Source organism: Sturnira hondurensis, unplaced genomic scaffold (genome assembly GCF_014824575.4).
Source record: "Sturnira hondurensis isolate 20B ecotype Veracruz unplaced genomic scaffold, ASM1482457v3 Scaffold0004474, whole genome shotgun sequence".
NCBI classification, from domain to species: Eukaryota; Metazoa; Chordata; class Mammalia; order Chiroptera; family Phyllostomidae; genus Sturnira; species Sturnira hondurensis.
The window spans coordinates 15,030,280-15,047,181 of NW_028077105.1; the positions used below are offsets into that span (position 1 = coordinate 15,030,280).

Here is a 16,902-nt window from a genome sequence, read left to right on the forward strand (position 1 = left end):
TCCTGCAGTTAGCTTTATAGGCGGTATCTCATGGAGTCTCTCTAAATCTAAATGCCCTGCTACTTGCAACATAAATCTCTAATCCCGTAAATGTGTCAAACACATCATTTCAGATGTGGCCCGTGTACTTTTCTAGTCTCCTTACTTCCTCTTTTAAACTCTACTAACTCAAGTATCAGAATATGCTACGCTCTCTCAAGTCCCTGTCCTTTCCATATCGCATATCGTTTGTTTTCACTTCTTTCCTCGAGTTTTCCATCTTTGGATTAAAAGATGATTCTGGGTTTCCACAGCACTGGCACATTTCTCTACTATAAAACTGAATTGCAGAGTTGTACTCTTTAATTTCTTTTCGTGTCTGTTAGATTATGAAGGCCTCCTCTTCAAAGGTCTCTGCAAGTGCTCAGTTAGGGGTAGGATTAGCTGTTAAAGGAAATCAGCATTGCAATGTATCAACACCATTCACTCTTCAGTTGAAATTTTCAGGCAACTTCAGTTTCATTTCCTTTATCTTTTTTTTACAGACCTTTCTCCTTCGCACTTTACCCTCCCACCTATACTCCCTTAATTAAGAAGTGCAAAGGGCACACAACCCCTTCAAGAGCCTAGCAGGTCATCTAATACCACTCCCTCCCACCTAGGAAACCACGCCGACGTGATGACGTCACACGTAGTGCTGACGTCCAGCCGTTCAGCCCACCTCTTTGAGTCTTCTTGAGAGATGGTTTTTGCGGTTACGTGCGGGCATCTTGAACTCTTTTGGTGCCGAAGACCAGCCGCTACGAGCACCTAAGGCAGGGCCTCGCGGATCCCAGCTTCCCCAAAGTAAGGTGACTTGCTTTCCGGATGGACGCAGGGGCAGCCAAGGGCCCACCCCAAAGTGTTTGCCGCGGTTTCCCGGGGAACGGCGCTGCACGCAAGCCGGGGCTGGGTGGGGGCGCGCGTGCGCAATGAGCAGCGTTTCCTCGGACCCAGAGTAATCGGCGTGGGCTTTTGATTTTTGACAGAGGATGGCCCATTTCTCCGGCGAGGACCAGGCAATGCTGCAGGCGATGTTGAGGCAGTTGTTCCAGAATGTGAAGGAGAAAATCACTGGTGCTCCCTCTCTAGAGTGCGCCGAGGAGATCCTCTTACACCTGGAGGAAACTGATGAGAATTTTCACAAGTAAAATTGCTTTTGATGTCTTAAACCACGTGACCCAGAAAAGTAAAAATGTAGTTGGATTAAAAAAATGGACATTATTGTTCAAAATAGCACCCAGATTGGAGGTTTATTATTTCATTAACCCAAATACCGAATTTATTTATTTATTCTTTCCTTATTTTCCAAAACATCTGTCTACCTTGTTTTTATTGCCACACCGACATACCCTAATTCTCCAGTTCTTCTTCCTCCCGGGCGGCTCAGAAACATTAATTTTAATTATATATGTTCTTTTGAGAGCAAATCTATTATTTCAAAGTAGTCCTGTCTCAATACCAAAAAACATTTGGTTCCCAAGATTCCTGTTCCTTTGCTGATCTGATATCTAAATGGCTGCAGCCATTACCCATTTTGAGGACTGAAGAAATCCTGAAGTGAGATTATTAACTTCCTATGGAATAGCTTAAATTTCTATGGAGGAATAAGGCACACACTCAGATGTTTGTGATACTTGTCAGGAATATGTGTCATAGAAGCACAGAGTGCTCTGGGTCGGGGGGCAGTACGGTTAGGAAGGTGAATGAGAGGTACAATTTCAGGTATGTCTTAAAGGATATTTCTTTAGAGGCCTGTTTTTCTTTTGATTCATATACTTTAAATTAAGCCTCTGCATTGAAAAGTTTACTGCTGGGTGTGTCAACTCAGTACTAGTAGTGGTGTTTTTAATTTCGTGTTTGCATTTTATTTTGGTCTCACAGAGATGACATTTAAATTTTTTCTTTTTTAATATTAACCTTTACCGACTTTGGGGTGCCCTGAACTTACCCTTATCTGAAACTCTTACTCTTTTCATATATAGGCATCGGGGGATCCTGGAGCCCTTTAATATTTTATGCAAAAGTTTGTGTTTGCTTGCAGTTTTATGGAGGAAGCATATACTTTTCACCAGATTTTCAAGGGAGTTTTAAAACATGGAAGAAATTTCTGTTAATGTGGAGTTTCTAATTTCATTAGTGTTTCTGGTTATCCATAAGGTTTCTTTTGTATTTCCCTGATTTTTTTGTTTATTTCTTCGTTAAATTCACTACTAATAGCAGTTATGGATGTTGATTTCTGTTTTTTATTTTTTTCTTTGTGGAAAACTTTTAACACTTTTGTAATGAATGCTTAGTTCATTAATTTGCAGCTTTTCTTCTTTTTTTTAAATGTAAGCATTTAAGGCTGGCTATATGATGGCCTGTAAGTATTGCTTTAGCTGTGTCAAATTTTAAAATGCTTTTCAATCTAAAGGCGGCTCATTGTGGTAAAGATGGCTCATTAGTCTAACAACTCTTAAAATAATGCAATTTACTCTTATTCAGTAGTTCATTAGATAGACTAAATGCCTGCTGGTTAACTAGTATAGTTAATGTTTACTGTTTACTGAAGAGATTTATTTGTGGCCTACCTAAAAAATATCCAGATACACTCATATTATAACTAATGTGTAGTCCTAAAAGTAAGATTTACAGTCCTAACAATGTTTGAGTAATTTGTAGTGTTCAAAGTATAGATAGTAAAATTCTTGTGTTAGCCTCACTAGCCTGAGATCTGTGCTGTAGGTGGAAGGAACCTTTACATGGGAAAGGAAAGGTGGAGGGGGAGACTATCCCTTCGGTATTTTCATGTTCTTACAATCTGAGTTAGAAGAGATCCTAAAGGTTAATTGTTAATTAGTTCAGGTGCTCATATTTTCATTTGTCTTGTTTTTTCACCGACTTAATTCTTTTAGAACCCTAAATGTTCTTACATCACTTAGATATGCCTTGCTTCCTCACATGTTTACTGCAGAAACGGATCTGTCTGTCCTCCCATCTCCACTTTCAGAACATTCCTTCTTTAAACCCACCTGCTTTTGTCATGATGTTAGTCAGAAAAATAATCTTATTAAACAGACTTACAGGGGAAACTGGTGTCCCTAGGCCATTTTTGTAAGAGAGTGATTGTTAAAATAATTGAGTCCATAAATGATGGAGTTTCAGGTAGTGTAAAAAAGTGGGTGAAAATGTAATCATGTGAGCAGAAACCACAATATAGGCAGTATAGCCCTGTTGGGTGATTTGCCCCAAGGGCAGCTGCCCTAAATTATCTCTGTTTTTCATAGCCTCTCCTAGTTTTTTTACTGTAATCTCTAAACATTCTCTAAAAGGCCCAAACTTTCTCCCTTTTCTCTGAAAGTAGCAGCAAGGATCTAAAGTCTGTGGGAGATGAGCAAGGTGGGGAAAAGGACATTGCTTGTGTTATGTGTGCATGTGTTGTGTAAATTTTTATACTTGGACTGCCCCTCTTATAAAACAGATAGCCCTGGTTTTAATATTGGCTACACTGGAATCAGGCAGAGGCTATTTATAAAATACTGGTGAATCAAAATTTAGTGGGGCCTGGCAGAGGAGGAGTGGCAGAGGCTGGGCCTTGGTAGTTTTGAAAAAGTTCTCTACGTGGTTCTGATACGCAGCCGAGGTTGACTTACTTGCACTTCAGTGTATCTTCTATTACAGTGGTTCTTCCTTTATCCCAGGGGGATATATTCCAGTGCCCCCAGTGGGTTTGTGAATTTTAGATAGTATCATACTCTCTATATACCATTTTTTCCTATTTACACAAGCTTTTTACGTAAAGGAAATACTTTATGGCTTTACTTTGGCATATTCAAATTGCTAGCATCACTACTGTTGTTTTGGGGGTCATTATGAAGTAAAATAAGGTTTGCTTGAACCCAAGCACTGCAATACCTCCACGGTTAATCTGACAACTGAGATGGCTAAGTGACTAATGAGCAGGGAGCATGTCTGGTGTGGATATGCTGGACAAAGGGACGACTCATGTCTGGAGAGGGATGGAGCAAGAAGGCAAGAGATTTCACTATACTAAGAATGGTGCTCATTTAAAAACTTATTCTTTGTTTATGGAATATTCCATTTAATATTTTTGGACCACAGTTGACCATGGCTAACTGAAACTGAGGGAAGAGGAACCACATATAAGGGGGAACTACTGTATGGCTTTACTTTTTTTTAAAAAAATACTTACCAACCCTAACGATTGTAGCCCTGAATCTGGTATTTTTGGTTTGATATGAAAGGAACGCAATAATGTTTGTTGAATTGGATTTATTCTTTAACAGAAGAATATACCAGTGACTTTAGTTAGTGAACTCTAGTGTGTTTCAGTGTTAATTTCAAGAAAACATTAGTTATGTAAAGTGCTGTCCCTTATAGAGAAATTGCTAATATATCTGTGCTTCTGTAATTAGTGAATACATTTTTAGTGTTTACTATGAATCAGAAGTTTTACTTTTGATCAAAAGGCTGCAGGTGATGTAAAATACTCACTGTTTGTTTTTACATAGCCTTTTATATACTAATATACATGGTTAAATTTATCATTTAATAAATGCCATGATTTTGAAATACAATGTTTTAAGAATTCCAAGTATAGCATTATGATTCATAACTTAAACTAATAAAATATATTTTAAAAACATACCTGTAAAGACTGATAAACATACCAGTAAAGGCTGATAAATTTTTTGTATACGATTGAAAAAGTTATTGCTTATTTAAATAGCTAAGAGGATGATTTCCTGAAACAAACTAGATTTTTTTCATGTTATGTTGTAATAGTAATCTCTTTGTCTATATATTTTGAACATGTCAAAAATTCATTATGGAACACAATTATTAAATATTCTTGCAAAATCTAGGTAGTAAGCTGTAAAAAAATGGAGAAATTGAATGTTCTTTCACTCAACTTTGTAAGATTTTCCTGTGTAAATGTGCAAAAAAATCCATATTCATTAGTAGTAAAACAAAATGATCAGGCACATTGCTGAGTATTTTAATTAGGCTGCATCTGAAATGTGATGAGGTCAATCATGTTTTTCCTTAGCATCAAACAACTGCCCTCTTAGGTTTTCATTGAGGAATTTTTGGAAAAAAAGATACTTTTGCATTATCTGGTAATAGTGTCACTGAAATCAAATTTTTTATTTTTCTTACTAAATTATTTTAAGGTAACAAATTAGGTTAGTCAAATATATGTTGGTGAGAAAAGTTCCAATGTATAAGGAAATACTAGGTAATAAGCACTTTTTGCACCAGGAATATCATCATCATTAAGTGGGGAAACTGAAATTTAGCAAGGTCTGATATTTAATCTAAGATTGTAAGATTGATCGGTGGGAGATGTGGAATTTAAACTTGATGCAAACCTAAAATATTATAATTTTGTTCTTCTCAGCACAATTAGAATATGTTAAGTCAGAAAATGTTAACACAGGAGAGTCTGCTAAAAATAAATCTGAAAGGAAAAGGCCTAAAATAGTAGCAGAATTGACTTAGATTAATCCTAGTAAGGATCCTCTAAAATAAATTATTAAAGTTTTAGGTATTTTTTGTGGCAATTTTTGTATGTCTTAAATAGAAATTTGAAACCTGGAGGAGATTCACCAGTACCTTCAGTGTTCAGAGTTTTGTAATGCCTGAAGCAAGAAGTTGAACTGTCAGACTGGCACCCTCAGGTCGTACTAGGTCTGTGGGTATTTTGAAAGTCTCTTTTAGGCACAAATGGGTTTTATTTTTATACAAAATGAGCAGAATATTGCTCTACATCCAGAAGAACTTCCAAAATGATTGTAATGGGCTGACACATCTGTCATTATCCATGATCTTTTGGATTTAATATAGACCTCAGAAGAGCAAATGGGTGGCACCAATACTATCAGGGTTGTAAAGAAGGAAAAAAGGTACTTCATTTTGAAGAAGCATTTCTCCCAGCCATAACAACAATAAATATTTGTTGTATTTAAAAGTAATTATTAGTTTTCTAACAATTTTCTATCCGGGAGTACCATCATAGAAGAGCAATATACAGTCTAGTCTAGGATTTTATTGTCTGTTGCCTTGAATTCAGATGGTAACAGAACCAATGCAAAATGAATTTTCAGATGAGAATTGGAAGATGGGTTACTCCTACTCAAAGAGCAGAAGGACCCATTTAAAAAAGGGACGGTTCACTAATTTGAAGTTGGAGGTTCTCAGAGTTTTCCAATGATCAGTGAGTCATTCGAGCATCGTAAGGGCATAGGCAGCCTGGGAGTCCTTGTGTAACAGAGGCCTTACCCTTCCTGGGGGTCTTTTTTTAAAAAGGTGTATTCAAAAAGAGCAGTACCCTCTTCAGGCAAGCTTCAGTCTGGGGTTCCTTGAGTTCATTTAACTTGGAAGGTAAACCAAAACCTGGAGGTGCTTTGAAGGGGGTCTTCTGAAAGAGATTTCTATGTGGTTATAGATATTACCATGGTCTAAAAACGATGCCATTAGAAACAAGTGTATGGTAATTCAGGTTCCCAAAGAGGTTTTTTTTTTTTTGATATGCCCTTTATGGTGGTATTATCTTAGTTTTCTTGAATTGTTTTCTTAATGGGCTTATGTTGTTTTTCCCCACTGCCTTAGTTATGAAAACATCATTTTTGTTGCTTATTGGTTGGTTTTAAATTAAGTGAACATAAAAGTTACGTTTTTCTATTAAGTATTCATTTCTCCTAATTGCCTGATTTGTGCACAGAGATGGGGCTGATAAAACTAAGAAATACGGATAAATTGGTCTTTCCATAGTAGAATTCATGGTGGGCTATAGAATTCATCTCCAGAGAATCTGTCTCTATAGTTCTACAGAAATAACTTAGGCTTACCCCACCTTCTGTTTCTTACTAAATAAGTATCTCAGAGATGCAGAAGGAAGCTGGTGTGTCTGATTGCTGAGATAGGCTTGGGCAGGATTGTGAAGAGGGTCAACATTGTTTTTAGGGACCTTCCATCTCTCTCTGTACTTTCTCCCGTATTCCCTCTTCTCTCCCCTTCCCCTCCCTTTTCCCAGTAGTAGCAGTCTGGATGTGAGGTCACACTGATTGGCTGAAAGTGTGATCTACTCCTGGATCTTTTTTCATTTTCAAAGATATATCAAAGAAGACAGTGATAAGTTTGCAGTACTGATATTTTAGATACTCCAATTCTTTATTCAGAGAATTCTTGGTTGTGGTGAGCTAGTGGTCCTGAGAGCACAAATCTTTTCCACTTAAGACCTCATTGCACACATCTGCCAGCTCTGTCTCAAGGCCGGCTGTGTGTTGTGGAGGCAGAATAGGGACTGTCAAATGCTAAAAAAATTAACAACATCTTTAAGGGTTCTCTTGAAAACTTGATCTTTGAATTTTTCTTGCCTGGAAGTTTTCACCGTTTTGTATAAAATATGCAAAGATTTGGTTTATAATTAGAAGTATACAAACCAAATAATAAGTTGACATTTGAAATATAGTGGGGCGGGGTGGTGGTTGGGGAGTGAAGCGATTGAGCAAAAAGGAAAAAGGACGCATGGACGCAGACAACAGTGTGGTGATGGCTGCGGGGAGAGTGTTGTAACGAGACTTGTGGAAAAAATACAATAAAGATTAAATAAAAAATGTATGGACATATTTTTTGTATAAGGGAAAATCTTCAAGTAATATAAATCAATGATACATTTTGGGTCTTGTTTTTTCTTGGAGTATTTCTGAAAATTAGTGTTTGTTATTTTGATCCAATATGGAAGAACATTAAGTTTACAAGATAACTTTGTCGTCTTCTTCTGCTATTCTTAATAGATACCTATTTTCTTGAAGCTTTGAGATCAAAGGTTAAACACTGAATGTAAATGTGAAATATTTAAAAGTAAATTCAATTAATAACTTGAAATAAACCTTTAAGTAAATTATAACTTGAAAAAATGTAATAGATTTAGCTCTCTAAGTAAAATTTAAATCATACACAAATTGGTAAAATGTATTATATTTACTTCCCAGTCTCAATTTACCGCCATAAAAAATCTTATTTTATAACTCAAATATTTTTGGAATTTTTACATCTTTGGGAAAGTGTGAGGTGGTGGGAATGACAGTGGCTTTGGAATAGGGTGGACTTATATAAGTAGCTTGTTTATTTGAAAAGACTTTTTAACCTTTTAATCTATACCCTTACTTATTTTACCTATCTCATATGGTAAATAAAACAATATTAATATATACTTAGCACTGAGTCTAGCATATGTTAGTCACTTAAAAGGAACTCCTCACTTACATGCAAATTAGTATGCTTGGTGGTTTGTTGAGAATATTGAATGTGGCCTCATTTAAGTGGAGATATCCGGATAAAGGGGCTTGAATAAGTATTTAAATTCCAGGTCAAGGAAGTTGTGTTTGAAAGCTAATAGGCAGCTGATAATTAGTTTAAATACAACAATTATTTATTGAGACATTATATATGTGATATGGTCTGAGGTATTGGTAAGAGTAGATGGTTCTAACAGAAAAATGACATAGTGGCTTTTGACAATATGGTACAGCATTTAGGGTACATATGAGAGGGAAGAGAGAAATAAGACAAGCAGGAAGACTGTTGTAATAATCTGTGTGGGGTGATGTGGTTTTGTACTGATTGACAGAAATGGAAAGAAAAGCAGGAAGTGATGAAGCCAGGGGACCTGCAGGAAATGTTAACAAGTGGTGGGTGGGCTGAGGTGCAGAGATGAAGTTACAGAGTATTCCTGGTGTGAAGTCTGGGAGTCTGACAAATAATGTTAGTGCAAGCAATGTGGTGGAAGGAAGGGAGTCCTGTCCTCTGTACTCTACCCTTCCTTTCTCTTCTCTTTTTCCTACTGGGAGGAATAGAGGAAGAATAAAAGACCAAGTATGGGGGCAGTTAATTGTAGCATATGCTACCTGAAATTATTAATAGGCGTTAAAAGAACAGGGATCTAACCACTAAACTATTTAGAAAGGATAGGCTAATTCAAATTGATAGCCACTGATGCAGGAATTGAAGAGATAAATCCTTTTTCTGTGCTATATTTCAGTCCAACAAGTATTGTGAAAGGTATTGCAGAAGATATGCCAATAAGAGAATTTGTTCTGTACTCAAGGATAATAGAGAATATATAAGTCTGGGTTTAGATATGCTCAGGAGCCAAGCAAAAGATAAAGCAGGTCACATACTGTACACAAGACAGTATTTTGAGTGCTTATAGGGACTTTTGGGGCTTGAGAGAGAAACAAATACAGGTTTGAGGAACTAGAAAAGGCTTTATCATGAGTTAGCTTTTTAGATTGTAGGAGGTGGTCTACTTAGGGAGAGGTGGTGATAAAACACTCTAAATGGATGAAATACTCTCAAAGGTATTGGGAAAGTAAGACATGGATAGTGTTGGGTGTGTGCAAGGGGTAGTAATGAGACCTTACTGATGGATAGATTGGGGTCTAAGAGGGCTTTAAATGTCAGTGACAAAATGTGTCTTTAATAATAATGATGGTAGTGATAGCTAGTGCTTATTGTTAAATCCATGTCAGGCCCTGTGTTAGATTCAGGACATAGATTATCTAGAATCTTTATAGTAATTTCCATGATAGATGCCTCCCCCAGTTTATTGGTGGAAAAAGATTGAAGCCTAGAGAGGCTATTTAATTTGGGCAGCCTTGTAGAGCTATTAAATGGGAGAGATAAATACTAGTTCTACGTGATTCCTAAAATGATGGCAGGACCTGCTTATGCTGTCATTGGGGTGATTGCTTGTCAATCAGAAAGTTAGTTAATGCTGAGGCTCATAAAAGGATACCTACATGTTTTAAATAGTTTTAATATAAAGCAACTAAATATACATTTACTCATTACTATTTTGGGTTAATACGGCTTCTTTGAGTAGGAATCTATTGATCGGATTTCCAAGAACCTTAGGCTAGTTTAAAAGCTACCCAAATACAGACTCTGTCTGGAGCAGTGCTTCTCCAAATGTGGCCCTGGGACAGCAGCAGCAGCATCCCTGCCCTGGGAACTGGTTAGAAATGTCAATTCTTGGGCCCCACTGTGTACCTACAGAATCCAAGCTCTGAGGGTGGGGCCCAGCAGGGCCTTTAGGTGATCCTAATTCATGTTATAGTTGGAGAACTACTGATTTATAGGAGGGCTCTTGCTATTCAGCTGAAAGTTAAAAGATATGAACATTAACCCAGTGGCAGTGGGAAGGGAAAGAGGAGTTAGAGAGGAGGAATTTATAAACTAGAAGAGAAACAGAATCAGAAATGGACATCACATGGAGGGATTTCAGTGGAGAGGGGGAGGGAGGAATAGGGGGGAAAAGGTACAGGGAAGAAGAAGCATAATTAATAGGCATAAAAGATGGGGAGCGATAAAAATGGTATAGGAAACAGAGACCTCAAAGAACATATACAACCCATGGACATGAACTAAGGGAGGGGAGGAATGCTGGAGGGTCGGGGGGGCAAGGCAGAGCGGGTAAAAGGGGAAACTTAGAAAACTGTAATAGCATAATCAATAAAAATACTTAAAGAATTATAGCTAACTAATGAGAAAGGAGCTGTGATGGAGAAGGTTGTTAGAACTGTTTGAGACTGTACACAGGTATTTGGTGGAAGGATGGTAGCGTCAACAAAGATAAATGTTAGGAAAAAGAGGTGGCTTACGAGAGGAGGGATGGGTGATAGATCCGGTGTGCTGACTGATGTGGTAAAGTAACATAAAGCCCTGTCCGGTGTGAATAGCTTTGGCATTCTGGAGGGACATTTTGGCTGAAGAAAGAGCTAAAGAATTCACTTGTTGGTAATGAATCTGAAGTTGGAACTGTGGGAGAGGAGAATAGTTTGGTAAATTCCCTTTAGGAAAAAATCTGGTGGTTTATAATGGCAAAGTCTGAGTTTTTGTCTACCACCTCCTTAATTGAAAATAGTGGGAAAAATAGATCGGGTCATTGCCAAGTTACAGGTGGAAAAAACAGACTTTCCCGGGCCACACCGCCAGACTGGTAAAGCTGGAGCTGGCATGCAGGGCCTTTTGATTCTCAGTTTGCGCTTTTGCTATAATCTCACGTGACTTCATGTCAAATATTTCTACTTGGCTCTTGAGGTCTGCACTGTCTTCGGCAGGCCTGAGAAACTGCTGAAGCAGCTGTGGGCATTCCAGGAAGCAGTGATGTGTTCAGAGCTAAGGGGAAATGGGCAGGGCAGGAAATCTCACTCAAAAACAGTTAAAACTGAAAAGGAAATCCTTTGGCTACCTGGGTAAGGTGGGTGTTCTTTAGAACACATTCAGGACTTTAATAAATGTTGCACTGAAGACCATATGCTGCACACCATGATGGATTCATTATTATCGGAAGAAAATTAGTCAGGCTCTCTGTGATCTCCTGTCCTGCACATATGCCAGGTTCTTATCCAGTGGTATATTCAGCCCGAAGGTCTTGAACATAGTGGCATTTACAAAATGGACCATCCTAAATTATCTTTGTCGTTTGAGGGACCACAAAAACTCTTAACTTTTCTAAATCATAATCATCGCTCTTTATTTTCAGTAATCATGTTTCATGAAATAATTATCCACTTTTAGAACTCTTAATCTCTCATATTTGCTATATTGTCTGAGTTTGTAAATTAATTTTCATGTTAGCAGGAACCTAACAGTATGAAGGAAAATGTTACAGTATATGAATTGTCTGAGATACTCCTCTCTACAAATATAGAAAAGAGCTGATTAGGTGGAATTTAGGTCAGTTACCACTTTCCAAATGTACAAAAAAACCTATTGATTGGAGCTTAACCTTTTCTTGTTTATTTTGTCATAATTGCTGTTATTCTAGCCTGGTTTTCCTCATTAGACTGAACTATCAGGAACATCTTTAGCAACTGCTTTCCCTTTCCTTTAATGTGCACTGCACACCGGAGATGGGAGCATCACAAAAGTGTGGGAAGACTCCTAACCCATTACAGTTTGGGTTGGTCCCAAAATTTGCTGCTCCCTTCCCTCCCCCTCACACTGCATATGGTTAAATGATTTGGGATGAATAAGTAATTTAATTCTACTTTACGGTAAGAAATTGGAATATGTTACAGATCACTCTGTGGTAACACTTTTTCTGGATGTGGTTGATGAGTTCATGATATTTCCTGCATTTACTTTTAAAATATTTGTTTTAGCTATGAATTTGTGAAATACCTCAGACAGCATATATGCAACACTTTGGGGTCTATGATTGAAGAAGAAATGGAAAAATGGACATCTGATCAGAATCAGAGTGAGGAATCTGGCTACGACACAGTTGTGCAGCATGTCACCAAAAGAACTCAGGAATCTAAAGAGTGAGTATGCCCTCAGTAATATTTTAAAGTAATTTTTCTCTTAACACAGCGCCTTGCAGTGCCCCTAACTCATGCCCCCCACAGTTTGTGTTCCTCACCGTAGCCACAATGATCCCTTGAAACTGAGTCAGATTGGCCACTCTCCCAACATGGCACTTTCCAAAGACTTCTCATCCGATTCACAGCAAGATCCAGATTCTTCTGTAGACAAAAGGCCCACCATGAGCTTTCTGTTCCCTCTGCTACCTCATTTCTTATCATATCCCCTTTGACATTGCTTCATCCACACCAGTCTTATTCTTTCTCAGACAAGTCAAGGGATTTGTACTCTAATTGCTTCTAATTATTTGTGTGGCTTTCTCCATCACTTTTCTTAAATAGACTTTTTAGAGTAGATTTAGGTTCACAGAAGAATTGAGTGGAAGGTACGTACTTCTTTCTCACTGCTCTTACAGATGTACAGACTTACCCATTGTCAACATTCCCCACCAGAGAGGTACATTTGTTTCAATTGAGGAACCTACATCCATGCATCATTGTTACCCAGAGGTTGTCATTTACACAAGCGCTTTCTCTTGGTGTTGTGCATTCACTGGGGTTTGGATAGATTTATAATGCCATATATTTATTATTATTGTATATTAGAGAGTAGTTTCACTGCCCTGAAAATCTTCTCTGCTCTGTCTGTTCACCCCGCCTCCTCCCAGCCTCTGGAAGCCACTGATCTTTTTTTATTGTCACCATTGTTTTGTCTTTTCCTTTTCCACAGTGTCATACAGCTGAAACCATACAGTATATCGCCTTTCAGTGTGGCTTCTTTCACTTAATATTATACATTTACATTTCCCCCATGTTTTTTCATGGCTTGATAGCTCATTTCTTTTTAGCACTAATATTCCATTGTCTGTGTGGATCAGGCTTCCTGGATGCTTTTAAGCTTTGGCAATTAATGAGTAAAACTGCTATAAACATTGTAAGCAGGTTTTTGTGTGCACATATATTTTCAACTCCTTTGGGTAAATGCCAAGGAGAGTGATTGCTGGGTCATATGGTAAGAGTATGTTAAGTTTTGTAAGAAACTACCAATTGTTTTCCAAAGTGTCTGCACAATTTTGCATTTTCACGAGTACTATGTGAAAGTTCTTCCTTTATAGGTAAAATAAATTGTAATTTGTTTAATTCAATACCTTCATGTTAAGAACAAACATAAATCTGCTCCAAAGAAGTCCTATATTGGCCCTGGCTGGTGTGGCTCAATGGATTGAGTGCTGGTTTGCAAAGCAAAGGGTCACCAGTTCTATTCCTGGTCAGGGCACATGCCTGGGTTGAGGGCCAGGTCCCCAGTTGGGGTTGTGCAAGAGGCAGCCACACATTGATGTTTCTCTCTCCTTTTCTCCTCTGCGTCCCCTCTCTCTAAAAATAAATAAATAAAATATTTTTAAAATGTCCTATATTGTATCTAGGTTTGGATATTTGATAAATGTGAATATGTTATTTACATGTGTTGACAATTTAGAAATGACTTGATATACTCTTTATAGAAAAAATTAAATAAAAGAAAAGCTCTGAATAAAAAGGTTTAAAACATATGTTACATATGTTACTCAAAAACAAACTCATTAGGTGACCCATATTTTCTTTTTTCTTCACCAGTCACTAAATTTTTATTTTTTTAAATTTTTATTTTTTAAATTTAATTATTGTTCAAGTACAGTTTTCTGTCTTTTACTCCCATCCCAGCCTACCACCCCAGTGCTCCCCACCTCCCTCCCATTTCCACCCTCTTAATTTTTGTCCATGTGTCCTTTATACTTGTTCCTGTAAATCCTTCCCCTTTTCCCCTGAAGTTCCCTCCCCTCTCCCCTCTGGTCCCTGTCAGCCTATTCTCTATTTTAGTGTCTTTGGTTATATTTTGCTTGCTTGTTTGTTTTGTTGTTTAGGTTCCTGTTAAAGGTGAGATCATATGGTATTTGTCTTTCACTGCCTGGCTTGTTTCACTCAGCATAATGCTTTCCAGTTCCATCCATGATGTTGCAAAGGGTAGCAGCTCCTTCTTCCTTTCTGCTGCATAGAATTCCATTGTGTAAATGTACCATAGTTTTTGGATCCATTCATTTACTGATGGGCACCTAGGTTGCTTCCAACTCTTGGCTATTGTAAATTGTGCTGCTATGAATATTGGGGTGCATAAGTTCTTTGGCATTGGTGTTTCAGGGTACTTAGGATATAATCCTAGCAGTGGAATTGCTGGGTCAAAAGACAGAGCTATTTTTAATTTTCTTAGAAAATTCCATACTGTTTTTCATAGTGGTTGTACCAGTCTGCAATCCCACCAGTAGTGAACTAGGGTCCACTTTTCCCCACAACCTCTCCAACACTTGTTGTTTTTTCCTTTGTTTTTATGATGGCCATTCTGACCAGTGTTAAGTGCTATCTCATTGTGGTTTTAATTTGCATCTCTCTGATAGCTAGTGATATTGAGCAGCTTTTCATGTGTCTCTGGATCCTCTGTATGTTCTCCTTGGAGAATTGTCTGTTCAAGTCCTTTGCCCATTTTTTAATTGGGTTGCTTGTCTTCTTAGAGTGGAGTCGTGTAAGTTCTTTGTATTAGGAGATTAAACCTTTGTCTGAGGTATCATCGACAAATATGTTTTCCCATATGGTTGGTTCTCTTTTTATTTGAATATTGTTTTCTTTAGCTGTGCAGAAGCTTTTAGTTTTGATGAGATCTTATTTGTTTATTCTTTCCTTTATGTCCCTTGCTCTCAGGGACATATCACTAAAAATGTTGCTGAGTGAAATATCTGAGATTTTCCCGCCAATGTTCTCCTCTAGGACTTTAATGGTACCATGGCTTATTTTTAAGTCTTTTATCCACCTTGAATTTATTTTGGTGTATGGTGTAAATTGGTACTCGACTTTCATTTTTTTTTGCATGTAGTTGTCCGTTTCTCCCAGCACCATTTGTTGAAAAGGCTATTTTTACTCCATTTTATGTTACTGCCCCTTTGTCAAATAATTGCCCGTAGAGACTTGGGTTCATTTCTGGGCTCTCTGTTCTGTTCCATTGGTCTATGTGCCTGTTTTTATGCCAGTACCAGGCTGTTTCGATTACAGTGGCCTTGTAATACAGTTTAATATCAGGTCAATCACATTATAGAGACTGCCTAAAGTTATAGTCACACACATCATTATCAAACAGATAAAATATAAACGTTAAGTTAAATTGTACCTTAACTTTTCTATAACATCCTCCTTTCATCCATCATAAAGTCACTCATAATTAAATTTCTGGAAAGCCTATAATAGCAAATATTAAGGCTTGTTCCATGTCTCCCAAATTTTTATGATGCAAACTTACATTTATTAATCTGTATTATTTGTAGTATATTATTTCCTTCTCTGAGATTGTATATGCTTCCTTTCTCCTATATTTTACTGATATCTACTTGGGTATTTTGGTGCACTTTGGTTATTACTAGATATTTTTAGAGACCATATTAGCAAATTAAGCCTAATAAGTTGACATTTGTTAGATGTCAACAAAGAGAACAAAGTCACTTTGATTATAACATGGGTTGGATTGCTTATTGTCACTTTAAAGTTGATGTTTAACTAGTTCATTTTTATTCTGGGACTTTCTGAAAGGTAGATGAACGGTGTGTACTTTTAAGTATTCTTCACACTCTGCTGTAGAGTTACACTTAATATAATCACAGAAGGAGAATATTTTTATGTTAGTAGTTATGATCACATACCATTGAACTTAATATCTGGAAATCGAAACTCAGTAATTTTTTCTGTGTGAATGTTATATTTGTTGAAGATACTGGAATTTGGAAAGAGCAAAATTTTGTGAAGTATTATCATTTATACTTAATATATTTATCATCCTGCTGATAATGAAATGATAAGAGGATTTGCTAAAATTTTGATAACTCTCATTTACCCTGCTATGTACCTGTGATTACTGAAGAATTCACACTTGAAGCAGGGCACTGATAAAGTGAATAGCAATTGGTATATGTGTCCTGTCTTTGATTTTAATCTTAATCACTCTGAGAATGGGGTTGCATTATGAACAAGTGGATTCAAAATTTAACATCCTAATGCATTAAAACCTAAATCACATTTATGTAAAATGGATATGTTCTGAGAGCTTTATGACCAGAGAAGGTGCTGTGACTCACTGAACATGTCACAAGTGGTTCGCAAAGTTTGTGCTGGTGATTTCTCGCTGGACGGTTGGGTAGTCTAGTTGATTGCAATCAAATCGAGATATTGATTGAGAACAATCACTGCTTTACTATGTGGGAGATAGCCAGCTACATTCAAAACATGTAGCTCAAGTGTTGAAAATCATTTGTAAAACTTGGCATGTTAATTGCTTTGATGTTTGGGTTCCACATAAGTTAAATGAAAAAAACCCTTCTTGACCATATTTCTGCTTGCTATTCTCTACTTAAACTTAATGAAAATGTTCCCTTTTTAAACAAGTTGTGACAGGCAGTGAAAAGTGGATGCTTTCCAAGAATATGAAACAGAT

General features: G+C 37.2%; 1 protein-coding gene across 2 annotated transcripts in view; it reads left to right on the plus strand.

Moving 5' to 3' along the window:
- Positions 1-668: 668 nt before the first annotated feature.
- The window catches only part of TBC1D32 (TBC1 domain family member 32), a 181,799-nt gene continuing 165,565 nt past the window's right edge, over positions 669-16,902 (plus strand). The window contains exons 1-3 of one of the 2 annotated variants that reach the window (XM_037045843.1): positions 669-830; positions 1,008-1,165; positions 12,195-12,356. In XM_037045843.1, coding sequence (XP_036901738.1) covers positions 1,011-1,165; positions 12,195-12,356 — 317 coding nt within the window. In that variant the 5' untranslated portion in view covers positions 669-830; positions 1,008-1,010. The remainder of the gene's footprint in view (positions 831-1,007; positions 1,166-12,194; positions 12,357-16,902) is intronic. The other variant, XM_037045842.1, reaches the window with a different exon arrangement.